The sequence below is a fragment of the Peromyscus leucopus genome, chromosome 5, assembly GCF_004664715.2.
Source record: "Peromyscus leucopus breed LL Stock chromosome 5, UCI_PerLeu_2.1, whole genome shotgun sequence".
Lineage (NCBI taxonomy): Eukaryota > Metazoa > Chordata > Mammalia > Rodentia > Cricetidae > Peromyscus > Peromyscus leucopus.
The window spans coordinates 38,442,282-38,456,183 of record NC_051067.1 but is presented as its reverse complement, the minus strand read 5'-3'; the positions used below and the strand labels follow the sequence as shown (position 1 = coordinate 38,456,183).

Sequence of the window (13,902 nt, the reverse complement as noted above, 5' to 3'; positions counted from 1 at the left end):
AACAAACAACTTAGTAAAAATTTAAAAAAGGATAAATTGACTTAATCAGAATTAAATACTTTTGTATCCCAAATAACAATATCAAGAAAGAGAAAACAACATATAGAATGGAGTAAAACATTTGCAAATCATTTATCATAACATTATATGCAGAAATGCAAATAAATCTCACAGCTCAATAATAAGGAAACAACCTGATTTAAAAATTGGTAAGGACGAGTGGTGGTACGTGCCTGTAATCTCAGCACTCAGGATAAAGCAAGCAAGTAAAAGAAGTTGAATCCAAAACGTAATACTATTAGGATGGCTAGAATAAAATACTAAAAAAATAAAACCAGGGCTGGGTGGAGAGTAGTCCAAGGTCTATAGGCCTGAGTAGTGCAGCAGCAGCAGCAGCAGCAGCAGCAGCAGCAGCAGCAGCAGCAGCAGCAACAACAAAGCCCAACTAGGGAAGTGTCAGTTGGAGGAGACGGTGCCGTGCTCGTACATGGCCGGTGGGGTGGAGTGCACAGCGATGCAGATGCCCCGGAAATCTGTCTTGCTGTTCTGAGCGCTAAAACAGTAATCCACGGCATCGCCCCAGCATGTGACCCAGCAGTTACACTTCCAGTGTGCACGTAAGAGGAATAAACACATCCCTCCGTGCAAAGACTGTAGCAGAGCAGCGTTTTTCATGCCACAGCGCCACTGAACAGTGTCTATAGAAAACCAGTCAAGACCAGACTTGTAGAGGATGAGGGGCATGTCAGCCCTTCCTTCCTCTCACCCTCTGCCTTCCTCCTTGCCTCTTCTTTCTCATTTCTTCTCTTCCTTCTCTTTTGTTTATCCTCCCCCCCCCTTCCCCACTCTCATTTTCTCTTTCGTTGGGACAAGGTCTTGCTATGTAGCCGAAGTTCACCTCAAAAACAGCAATCCTCCTGCCTCAGCTTGTTGAGTGCGCTATTTAGGAGCCTGCACCACGACGGAGCTCTGTCTTCTTGTATGTAATGAAGGCACTGATTCTATTCATGAGGGCTCTCACCCCCACGTCCTGACCACCTACTCTGCCTCCCCGTCACCTAAAAACCATCCCGTGGGGGTTAGGATTTCAGTGCACGAATTTGGAGAGGGTGGGCCCAAATAACCCATTGCCCATATTTGTATTGTCCAACCCAAAGGAACATTTTTCATCACGATATATACCCTTGTTAACTTACCCCACAGGTTCTAATGCCTTCCCCTAGTCTGCCCTCTGCCAGCCTGGAGTCCAGCCCGGCCACAGTGGAGAAAAGCTCCATTCTTACGGTCGCCCCAAGGAGCACAGGACGCAGCCCCCCAACGTTTCCCACCACTACAGTTCTCCCTGGGATGACCCCACCTGCGAGGCCTGTGTCACCGACTTCTTCTCCCAGGACAGGTAACGTTTGAAAACGACAGTTAGAAGACATGCACCGCAGAGGCGGACTCCATCGGTGACAGTGTTTAAGGTTTACTGCTCCCACCCCCGTCTAGAGACAGACACTTAGCAGACGCCATGCTCTGCAACCAGAGTAAAAGATGCATGGCATTCTGTCTTTCCCCTCTGTGGATCTGGAAGGTACGAGGGGAGACTGACAGATGGCTAGATGGCCCTGACAAGCTACGGAAAATGCTGTCAGAGGGTGCTGGCCGCAGAGGAGGGTTACTTGACCTACCAGGAGTGCCAGGAAGCCATTCTGGAGGAGGGACTGGGCAGGGTAGGGCGAGCCAGGTCACATGGGGTTGACCAGTTCTCTAGGGGGGGAGCAACACCTGTTCTAATAGGAGTGAGTGTTGTGTATTTCTGGTTAATGAACTTTCAGCAAGAAAACAAGGCAGCTGTGATATTTGAGGGTGACTTCGATGAGGAGATAGGGAACGGCAGGAAGCCTGTCCTGGTGCTGGGAGCAGGAGAACCATGGTGGGCCTGTAGCACCAAAGGCTTCTCTTCCTGGGAAATCACTAGCCTTGAGAGTGTTGCTCTCTGAATCTCAACACCACGAGTGATCTCTTCCATCGTGTGTGGAAGAGAAGACACGACTCGCACAACATTTTGGAAGAACCAGAAGGAGATCAGTTGGCTGGAACTAGCTTTGTGGTTGGAGAGGACAAAAGAGGAGTCTGGGATGGGAAGGATTACTTAGATTAGGTTCACCGAGGTGGGAAGACCGTAACTGTGTGGGCAGCGCCTTTCCGTGGGGTAGGGACTGGACGTCATAAAAAGGAAAAAGTGAGCTGAGTACCAGGTTCATCTCCCTCTGCTTCCTGATTGGGGACACAATGAGATTAGCTGCCTCCCACTCCTACAGCCTTGCCCACCCCTGCCTTGATGGACGCAACCCTCATGCTGGGAGCCAAAACAAACATTTCCTTCCTCAAGTCGCTTCTGTCAGAGTTTTTGTTACAGCAACAAGAAAATTAAATAAAAACTAATATAAAATAAGGGCTGTTGTCCAGAAAGTGAGTGGGGGGTTAATGCTTCCAATGTCAACTGGAATATGAGGGTGGCTGTAGCTACAGCCTGGTTCAAAGCTTGAACCGCTTGAGTGTGGAGGTGCAAGTCTGTCACCCCAGCACTTGGGAAACAGAGGCAGGCAGATCAGGAGTTCAAGATCATCCCTGGCTACATAGACAGTAAGAGAGCAGCCTGGGCTATATACGATTCTGTCTCAAATAATGATAATAATAATAACAACAACAACAACACTCCTAACGTAAAGGTTCAGTTACCTTTGAGACCTGCCTGGTATCCCAGGTGCCCCCTGAACCAGTGCTGCTCAGTTTTGATTCCCTGATGCTTCTTACCCTTCACTCTTACTGACTTTGACCCTGAACTTGAGTGAGGAGGGGACTGAGGTGAAAGAGAAGCTGTGTGAGGAAGAGCAGCTGCCCGGGGATGGGCTCCCTGGGTGCTAATGGGGATATGGGAATATTGGGGTGTCTTTGAGAATGACAGAGCCTTTCTCAGCTCTTGGCAAGCTTGATTTTGTGGGCTAAGGTCCCAGAAAACTCAACTCACATAGTTTATTCTGACCCAATTATGAATGACAGTGAAACTAGTGCCCAGTTGAGACAAGCCACAGTAGGGCGATGTCGACGCCATGGAGGCTGGGCAGTAAATGAGCTTTGCTGCATTAGCAGGTAAGTGCTTTTGATGAGAGGTAATGTCCCTGCTGCTGGAGTTCAATTACCTCTTCATACTGAGCTTGCCTGGATTTCCTATTGGAAAGGCGCCAAGAGCAAAGCCATTAGCGGCCATTTACGAGGGGCTCCCGGATCTGAGCAGCATGGCTAATGATACTGAGTCACTTAGAAGCACTCTTGACCTATTTGTGAGTAAGAACCGCTCACCAGGGAGTAAAGAAAAGCTGGTGGTCCCAGAGAAAACAAACTCAATCAGTAGTCCTCCACCTGTTGGTAAACTGCCACCCAACACATTGCTCATTCTTAATGATTATTTTCTTCCCAGTGTCAACTCATGCAGGAAGTTTTAAACTTGCAAAGTCTAGCTTGCAGCATAATAGAGGGCACCATGGTGCCTGGGGTGGGGTGCCTTAGATAAAACTTTATGAGGGATGATCACACTAAGAGCAGGTATATTATCAAGACATTGTATTACATAATGGCATGCACGGTTTCTAATTAACTTTTAGTAAAGGCGCTTGCAGTGTCTGCTGGAGATAACTTTGTGATAACCTTACCGGACAGTGAAGCAGAACTGAAGGCCTCTGTTGAGCCAGCGCCCCCTGCAGGTAAGAGTTTGACATTTTTGGCTGGCAGAGCTGGGGTGTTCTCTCCCAGGTCTCCACAGACCATAGGCCTGATGCATTCTTCCCACAACATTCCAAGTAGGAGATGGCCAACATTTACTGAAATAGCAGAAATGCAGTAGGTGTCTAGGAAGTTCAGTATAGTGCATAATCTTTGACTGGTCAGATTGGAAGATCACAATATGATATCAGAGAGGTGGGGTTGCCAGATGCAAGGCCTTGATCTGTGACATCCCACAGAGGCCAGGGAGATTCCACTGAGGAGAGGGAGTGGCATGCAGTGGGAGGCTTGCTTGCTGATGCTGTAGTATTAGAGACACAGTTGAGCAGTTCTCAGAATATTCCAGATCAGCTGCTCAAAAAAACGGCCAGGGGCCAGGGAGGTGCTGTGGACAAGTACCTGCCATACAAGCATGGGAACCCCGTGTCAGATCCCTAGAACTGATGAAAACCGGATGTGGTAGCATGTCTATCATCCCAGCACTCCTGTGGCAAGATGGGAGGCAGAGCGAGGCTAACTAGCCTAGCCTGTACAGTGGTGAATGACAGGTGATCCCATCTCAAACAAGTTGCAAGTAGAGGATCAACACTTGAAGCTGTCTTCTGACCTCTACACGCACTCCTACACACACACACACACACACACACACACACACACACACACACACACACACTGCTGCACACACACACACACACACACACACACACACACACACACGGTACACACATATCACACATGTACATACACACACATACATGCACATATAAACACACATAAAATACACACACATAGATTTAAATATCAGTGCCCCGCTATTCCCAAGCATTTGAAACATTCCTACAGCCTATCAGTGCACTCTTCCTTAATTAGATCATCCTTAAAGTATTTGGTTCTCACTCAGGTCACATGGGTCAAAGTTTCCTAAACAGAGACAGTCTCCCCTGTCATTTGCCTCTCAGTCTGTTGAGCTGAGCTGAGCTACTCCATTGCTATCTAAAGGCTGCAGACAGCTTTAGTTCAAGATAGAGAGGTTTAAGTAACTTTGTGTCTTAAACCAACCCCCATCAAGATCAAATGAGTTGAAATCTATATACTTTTCATCAAAAGGAGAAAAGATACAGTGGATTAAACAGTAGGGTGTGGGTTTGCACGCCTTTAATCTGAGCACCAGGGAAGCAGAGAAACTCAGATCTCTATGAGTTGGAAAACACCTTGGTCTTGGTCTACATAGTGAATTTCAGGCCAGTCAGAGCTACAGTGTGAGAGCTTGTCTTATTGATTAAAAAAAAAAAAAAGGAATTCTATGGATAATCAGGTGGAAACAGCCTAGAAGGAAGGTTTTCAAACGTTAACAGTGAAATTGGGGAGGTTTAATTTTTAGACTCTATTTTCTATCATTTGTGTACTTTCATGATACAGTTTTTTGTGTGTGTTTGTTTTTCTTTATTTGCAAAGACACAGAAGCTTTGTGATTCCTTCCTGGGATGAGGATTGAAAGCGTGTATTTAAGGCAATTGGTACTGTTGGTTTAAAGCTCTCTCCTTCTTAGGGTTATCTCAGAATTGATAAGCATTCATGTTTCTGATTTGTTCTCAGACACAACTTACAGCTATAAATGGAGTTTAATGAGCCACCCTGTAGACTTTCAAGGTAAAATCAAACAAGAGGACAAGCCAACTCTTCACCTCTCTCAAGTAAGTAACAGGTTTCACACCTCAAAATCCGGTTAGCAACATCTTTGCTGTTGAACCCAGAATTCTCTCTTAGGATTAAAAACAAATGAAGAAGCCAGGCATGATGGCATGTGCCTGTGGTCTCAGCTACTTGGGAAACTGAGGCAAGATTGTTTGATCCCAGAAGTTCAGGCCAGCCTGGGCAACATAATCAAATCTCCTGTCTCAAAACAAAAACAAAAACAAAAACAAAAACAAAAACAAAACCAGAAAGATCAGAGAGTTATAATTATATAACGCTCAAGCAGGCAGATGGATGGTTAAATGAGGAAACGTTCAGTAGCTTTTCTGTTTGAATTGCTTGGCATATTATCAGTTCAAGAGAAAGAGCCTTGGAAGCCCATACTGTGTGGTGGATTCAAAGCCTGGGTTCTAATTCCTGCAGTCTTTACGGTGTTAAAATACCTCAGGTGTCCACCAGGCATATTCTGTGAGTTTCCAGCAATTCCATTCTAGTTCACAAGTTGCTCAGATTATCAAATCCTGCTCCACACACAAGAAGACACATACCACTTCCTTGGCTCCAAGGAGAACACATTGACTTAATAGCTCGGGGTCTGGTTTCTTATGAGGTGAATGTCTTTCTGCAAGGCTGTACCAATTCCAGAGCCTTACCAGCTCATATCACTGCCGTGTGACTAAGCTGTTTCTCAAAGCATGATACCCAGACCTCTGCCAGTAAATCTGTGAACTTGTATGTTAGAAATGTGTGATTCCAGACTGGGGTGCAGATCAGGGTAGGGTCCTTGCTGAGCACATGTGAGGCCCTGGGTTCACTTTCAGCACTGAGCAACCCCTACCCCCCCACCCCAAACACAGCACAGTTCCATACACACTCATCCAAGAGCTGCTGTCCTTGGCTCATATAAGGCCTGTGATACCTGTAACTAAGAAAAAGGACTATGTAGGTGACTTAGTATTTTAGAATGCAGTTCTTACATTTGTAGCAGTCCTAGACACATTGAAATGAGGCTTCCTCTCAACCCTTTGGGATGCTGTTCTAGAAGGCAGATTCTAATGTCTTCGGATGCTCACCACCCATGTGTCTGTTTTTATATTGCAGTTGTCCGTGGGACTCTATGCCTTCAGAGTAACTGTTTCTAGTGAGGATGCATTTGGAGAAGGCTATGTCAACATCACTGTTATGCCAGGTGAGTCGGGTGGGAGAATGGCCTCTTGGCTGTGCTGGTCTCATGTTCTGCACCCAGATGCCACGGTTGTATAAACTGACGACATGACTGCTCCATGGTATGGTTAAAGGGAAGGTTTTTATTGTAGATGAGAGAGAGAGAGAGAGAGAGAGAGAGAGAGAGAGAGAGAGAGAGAGAGAGGCAGACAGACAGGCAGACAGGCAGACAGACAGACAGACAGACAGAAGCATCTGAAAGACTCCAGAGCAGAGAGAAGTTTTCTGGACACTGTCAGGGCTGTCTGTGAGAGAGGAGGGAATAGCAAGGGAGAGAGACTAGAGAGAACAGGGAGAGAGGTGGGAGCAGAGAGAGAGGAAACATAGCAAGAACAGCAAGGCTGTAAGGAGACTGAGTAGCTGGGGTGAGGGAAGCCAGCGAGCTGAAGGGAGGTTAGGGTAGGGAGGAGGTGAGAAGGGCTAGATGCTGGGCTTTGTAACAGGTACTGGTGATCAGAGGGAGCCTGGAAGCCAGCATAGGCTTTGATATGCTGAAAGGTGCCACAGGTGCCACATGTCCCTTCTGCCCGAGGTAAGGGAAATGAATCCTTATGACAGAGGAAAAACTAGCTTCACAAGTTCCTGAGGGATGCTGGCTTTTATCTAACTGCCAGAAATCCTCCTGTAGTCTAGGTTGAGCTCTTTTCTGGATATTTGGACTGCCTTTGGAGTTTGGACCTGACAATGTTTACCACATATTCTTTTATTTTTACCTTAGAGACTGTCTTAGAGTTCTATTGCCATGAAGAGACATCATGACCAAGGCAACTCTTATAAAGGAACGCATTTAATTGGGGACTTGCTTACAATTTCAAAGGCTTACATTATTATTATTATTATGACAGGGAGCATGGCAGCATGCAGGCAGGCATGTGCTGGAGGAGTTGCTGAGAGCTTTACATCCTGATCCACAGGCAGGCAGGTGGGGGGTGGGTGGGTAAGAGAGGAAGAGAGAGAGAGAGGGAGATGGGGGAGGGAGAGGGAGAGAGCCTGGGCCTGGTGTGGGCCTTTGCAACCTCAAAGCCCATCTCCAGTGACACACCTCCTCCAACAAGGCCACGCCCCCCAATCCTTTTCAACAGGTCCCGTCCCCCACCCTCCCCGTGATTGAGCATTCAAATACGTGAGCCTTTGGGAGCCATTCTCATTCCAGCCCCCCCAACCCCCCCCGGGGCACCATTGCAGAGAAACATGCAAGTACATATATGTTAAGTCTTTTTGTTTTCTTTTGCTTTTTATATAACTCTAGCACTTGCTTGACATGCTACTCAAGTATGCAAGGTAACTACTCGCTGTTCTTGAATGATGACAAGCTGTACCTTGACCCTCCCTGTCCAACGCTTACTCTATCCACCTTCTTTCCTCATGATCTATAACTTTCATATAGGAGCACGGATATTTCAGATGCATTCACCTGTGCCCCTAAAGGATCAGGGGCACACATGTGTCATGGACTATCAAGTCCACCCCTGGGTCACAATGCTGTGTATTCATGTAGGTTAGAGGAGGTGACCTTTGGTCCTGGTGGGCACACCCTGCTCTGTGTCCTGGCCTCCAGCTTCTACTTACCCGTCAGCTCATCGGAGCCATTGGCCTCCATCAAGTTTGTGGCAACACCACCCCCTAGCCATTTCTCCTGGGGGCCAGCAGCTCCACCTTTCCCACAGTCTACTTACTACTACAGCTGAAGTCTCGTGATGGTGGTGGGCACCTTTGGTCAAAGATTTAAGATCCAATTCATGGTTTGGTGATGTTGCTCAGTTGGTAGGGTGCTTGCCCAGTACTGAATACACCTGTATTCACCCTGTAATCCTAGCACTTGTGTGGGAGGCCAGCTTCCACTTTTCCCCCAGGGTACTCTTGAGGAGGGAGGAGTGAGGAGTGAGAAATATTTAGATAGAAAGATAGAGGGGAGAGAAACAGATAGAGAAACAGGATAGCCTCAGGAGGGCCTGCATCAATATCCACTGTATCTTCTAAAGGGCCTTTTGTAGGAATGCCAAGGGGTGGAGCAAAAGACCTCCCTTTAGCACAGCCAAGTACAGACCCTTCCAATCACCTAGAAGCCATACATGAGGTCAAACATCCTCTAATGCAGCCCTGCTGGGTAAAGCAAGCTTAGATCTCCCTAGGAAACCTTTGTGGGCCTTCACACTCTTGGGAGGCACAGACAGGGGAGCAGGAGTTCAAGATCATCATCCATTGAGAACTGGAGGCTACCCTGGTACAAATAAGGCCCTGCACTCTAGTTTTCCTTTTCTGTAATCACAGTATGCATTTCATGACTCACCTCTTGAGTCTGGGATTGTCTATAGGTCAGTAAATTGACAGACAAGCTCAAAATCCAGGAGGGTTTAAAAGTTTACAGTTTCCACAGTTGAGACCCAGGGGGATGAAGACCTCTCCAGGAGGTTCAGAATAAGCTCTTAGAGAGGATTCTTTGCTTGTGTGTGACTGGTGTGTGCGAAGCTGGCTTAGTTGCTGTCTGTTTTTTCTGTCCCACAGCTGCAAGAGTCAACCAGCCACCCACGGCAGTTGTTTCTCCTCAGATACAGGAACTCACTGTGCCCTTGACCTCAGCCCTCATCGACGGCAGCCGTGTGTATCCTCCATGTTTGGGTGGTTTCTGTCTGTCTGTACTGTCCGACTGAGCACTCTGTGTCAGGGCCAAGAAGACTTGTTAAACTGAGATAAACCAGTGTCTCTTTCAGCTTCGTGTCTTGGGCTCTTTGGCTTCCAGCTGGGAGCAGCAGCATCCCTGTGATCCCAGCACTTGGGCGGCAAAGGCAGGAGAATGGGGAGTTCTAGGTCATCTTCTGCTACTCAGGGAGTTCCAGGCCAGCCTGGGATACACGAAACACTGTCTAAAGCAAACAATGAACAAACAAACAAATGCAATGTTCTTTAGGGTCAGATATTTGATTAGTAATTTAAATAATTACTAAGGATTCTTTTGTGAATTACATAGCATTTCTAATACTAGCAATTGAACAAAACCTTTAAATATAAGTGAGGTTGGCTTCAGTGAGAGTGAGTAGCATTTTGCTTACTAATTTATTCAGAGTTTATTCTTTAACTAGAGGATGAGGGAAGTCTAACTTTGGGTGTCCATACAAGCGAGGATAGACTGTAAACACGTCTAGTGTTAACTTGGTTTAACAGTGTGATGTGCTCTGCATCTGCTTTCCCGTTCATTCAGTCACCAAGTTAACCCCATGGCCTGCTGAGAGTGAGAGGCAGTGACTGTGGCTCCTACTCACGAACGTCGCTCTATCAGCCCGCCGGCAGACTGTGGACATCACAGTGATGTGATGCTTGCATCTCTTCGCATCATATCCACATCCTCCGCCCACTACAGTGAACATACAGCACATTTGTTTGCTTGCTTGCTTGTTTTCTCAGGCAGCTCAGGCTGGCCCCACACTTGCTGTGTACTTAAGCTTGACCTTGGCCCTCTAATGCTGGGATTGTAGACTCGTGAGCCTCCATGCCCAGTCGACAGAGAACACTTTAAATGGAAATAATTATATGAGAAAAGGCCAGAATTTTTAAAAATCTTTGATCAGAATAGCTCAGTTATAAAAACCATGCAGGATTATTAGTTGGCCATATAAACTTATTTCCTTAAAGGAAATTGACGAAAAGCCAGCTTCTTTCTAGGTCTGGAAGCCTATGGTTCTACATGATACACATTGTTGCTCTCTTTTAGTATTTATTTGTTTATTTTTGTGACATAGAGATTGAGCCCAGGGCTTTGTGGATGCTGGGCAAACATTCTGCCCTGCTTGGTTTTTTTTTTTTTTGTTGTTTGTTTGTATTTTTGTGAGACAAGGTCTCACTGTAGCTCAGTCTAGCCTCGAACTCATGCAGGTAATTTTGACTTCGTCTCCTGAATGCTAGTGAACTAGCATGCCAAAACCACCCCCTCCCCACTTCTCACTACTGGGGATCAAACCACCCAGGGCTTCACATGCATAGTAGTTAAGCACTGTACCACTAAACTACAGTCCCAGCCTTCTGTACGTGTGTGTATGCTCACACTGTGTGTGTGTTGTGTGCAATATAGCACACCTGAAGAGTTCAGAGGACAACTTTTGGTAGTCAGTTCTCTTGTCCCACCTTGTGGGTCCCAGGGATTAAACACATTAAACACTCAGGTCGTCAGCCATAGTGGCAGGTGCCTTTAACTGCTGAGCCATCTTCTCAGTCCTACCCTGGTTTGCTCTTTTAAGTGGGGAAATTTTCGTGCTTGAGTCTTTTTCTGGACTTATATCTTAGTCATTAATATGGTAAAGGGGTTTTGTACATTGTAGATAATCAGCTCTCAACACGTTCAAGAACCTGTTATTCAGATATCTGTATGAAGCTGTTGGTAGCATGTCATCAATCACCCAGATGAGTAGCAGCTGAATGTCAAGGCGCTGCTGCACTCTGGGCCACAGTACCTGTCAACAAGTTAGAACAGCCCTGCTCAAACCTATGCAAGTCTAGAAAAATGGCGACAATTTAGGGACTGGGAGATGGACACAATGCATACTGTGTTCTGTTGAGATCTGTGCAGATGCGTATTTCTACTAAACACGTTTAAGTTTTCAAAAAGTTGTAACACTTTCATCTCACTATTCTCATAACTCATTCTGGATGTTGTTTTCTTCCTCTTTGTAGAAAGTACAGATGATACTAAGGTAGTGAGCTACCACTGGGAAGAAGTCGACGGGCCCTTCCTCGGAGAGGTGTTTCTGGCTGATGCCCCAGTCCTACACTTGTCGAACTTAGATCCTGGTAACTACACTTTTAGGCAAGTGGGTTCTACCTATATTGTGTTTTCCCAGGACTTCTCTTTTGACTGTTTCTTGAAACTGATACTTTCTATAAAAATAAAAATAATATATCACCAAGCAGAGGAAGCGAAATATTTCCCCTATGTCCATGACCTAAAAATGAGCACTCTGAACAGTATGGTATTAAGTGCTTCTTCTAGTCACATGCTACTTTAAAACCTTTTCTTTTTTTTCTTACTTGGGTTAAAGTTCTGATGGGAGAGACCCTTGGGGTTTTGTTTGTGGTCAGAGCTGAGCTGGAGTTTGGCCCTTGTCTGTGTGGAGTTTGTGGGACAGTGTGAAAGGAAGCCCAGAAGCTGCAGATGACCCCGATGTACAATTTACCCTGAGCTGCTGTTCTCTATTCCTATTTATACAGCTTAGTTCCCAGACACCCGCCCCACTCCCCATCTCCACCAAGGGTGAAATGAGCGAACGGAGACTGTGCTGTTCTTGGGACCATTTCAGTACAGGAGGGCCTGGGCAGCTTGCTTGCTTCTCTCTCTCTCTCTCTCTCTCTCTCTCTCTCTCTCTTCCTTTTCTTTTTTCTTTTGGTATGTGTATGTTGAGCATTTTGTATGTATTTGAAAATGCTTAACCCTAAAATGCTTTGCAAAGAGTGTTCTGGAAGCATGATTGTAGAAAATCCTCTAGAAATGACTTTAGAAACTGGGTGCTTTGTAGCTGAAATTCACAAGTGGTTCAGTCAGTAAATTCTCAAGATCAAAGGCAGAAGTGGCTCTCGGTAACACTCTTAGCATGAGTCATTGGAGAGGGGTATGTAGTGATGCTCTTAGGATGAATTGCTGGAGAAGGATGTGTTGTTGGATGAATTGTTGGAGATGGATGTCTGGTGATTCTCTTAGGATGAGTTGTGAGAGGTGCCTAGTGATACTCTTAAGATGAGTTGAGTTGTCTAGAGAAGCTTCTTGGTTTCCTTGAGGGGGCACATTCTCCATTCAGCATCTCAAAGAGTAGTAGATCCATAAAAGCTAAGCCTTAATGTGGAAACGTATTATGATTCAAAAGTAAAATGAATCCATGACAACAGAAACAAAGAAAAATATCTTCTGGCATGTATGCTTTTCTTAGCCTCATCCTCAAGTTTCTATTTTCACCTTTTTTTTTTTTTTTTTTTTCAAGACAGGGTTTCCCTGTTCAGTTTTGGTGCCTGTTGTGGATCTCGCTCTGTAGACCAGGCTGGCTTTGAACTCACAGAGATCCACCTGCTTCTGCCTCCATAGTGCTGGGATAAAAGGCGTGCGCCACTGCCGGCTGGCCTCTATTTTCACTTTTTTTCTGAGAATGTTTGGTCTGAGCAGGCTAAGGTGACCACTTACTTTCAGGTGTGGCACAAGCTTGGATGTAAGAGCTTCCTTTTCTCTTTATAGGTTGACCATCACAGACTCAGATGGCGCTACTAATTCCACCACAGCAACCCTCATCATCCATGGTGCCGTGGACCACCCACCTGTTGCCAATGCAGGACCAAATCAGACCATAACTTTGCCTCAAAACACCATAACTCTGAATGGAAACCAGAGCAGTGATGATCACCAGATTGTCCTCTATGAGTGGTCCCCAGGCCCTGGCGGTGAAAGCAAAGAGGTGGTCATGCAGGCAAGTCCTCTATCCTGCCTGCAGACTTTTATCCTATCTTGTCTGTCTGTCTGTCTCTCTCTGGTTTCTGTCCGTCTATCCATCCACCATCCATCCATCCACCATCCATCCATCCATCCATCCATCCATTCATCTATCTATCTATCTATCTATCTATCTATCTATCTATCTATCATCTATGTATCATTCATTTATCTATTCTTGGTTTAGGGGGGTTGTTAAATCAGAAAATCTGTTTTACAAATTTCTCAAACTGTGAAGTGGTGGGAAGAGCAAGTCTCCCCCAAGTTCACATCCCTTGCTGTCACACACCCAGGTAAGCACAGAACAGCAACCAAGCAGTCAGTCCTGTTGTTTCAACTCGATCATGACGTCCTTTGGGAAAAAAGCAGACATAGTATTTGTTAGAGCAATATTTATTTTATTTAGACTTGGGAGAAACATTAGAGGTAATTAACCTAACTACGTTATCAGGAAAGCAGATATTCTTCTGTATGCCCCACTTACGGAAACACTATAGCAGATACTGCTGTGTTTCCCGCTCTAGAAGTGGGGGGACCTGGGAGAATGGAGCCTAGAAGCAAGGCGGACTAAAGTCTCATCAATAGCCAACTTTCTTCAGAACATCAGACAATTTATATTCCAAGGTTAACGGGAGTGACATGAGTGAAGTGTCCAGTCACAGGGCAAGCCGCGGCTGGCGAGCAAGCTGCTCATGGCAAAAGCCTGTGTATCCACATAGGCATATAAACAAATAAGAACAGCCGGTTGTAAT

General features: G+C 45.9%; 1 protein-coding gene across 1 annotated transcript in view; it reads left to right on the top strand.

Moving 5' to 3' along the window:
- Positions 1 to 13,902, top strand: part of Kiaa0319 (KIAA0319 ortholog) — a 69,636-nt gene that overhangs the window by 31,133 nt on the left and 24,601 nt on the right. The window contains exons 4-10 of the mRNA XM_028880741.2: positions 1,204 to 1,396; positions 3,651 to 3,749; positions 5,365 to 5,462; positions 6,565 to 6,652; positions 9,193 to 9,285; positions 11,353 to 11,485; positions 12,899 to 13,127. Of these exons, the coding sequence (XP_028736574.1) occupies positions 1,204 to 1,396; positions 3,651 to 3,749; positions 5,365 to 5,462; positions 6,565 to 6,652; positions 9,193 to 9,285; positions 11,353 to 11,485; positions 12,899 to 13,127 (933 nt within the window). The remainder of the gene's footprint in view (positions 1 to 1,203; positions 1,397 to 3,650; positions 3,750 to 5,364; positions 5,463 to 6,564; positions 6,653 to 9,192; positions 9,286 to 11,352; positions 11,486 to 12,898; positions 13,128 to 13,902) is intronic.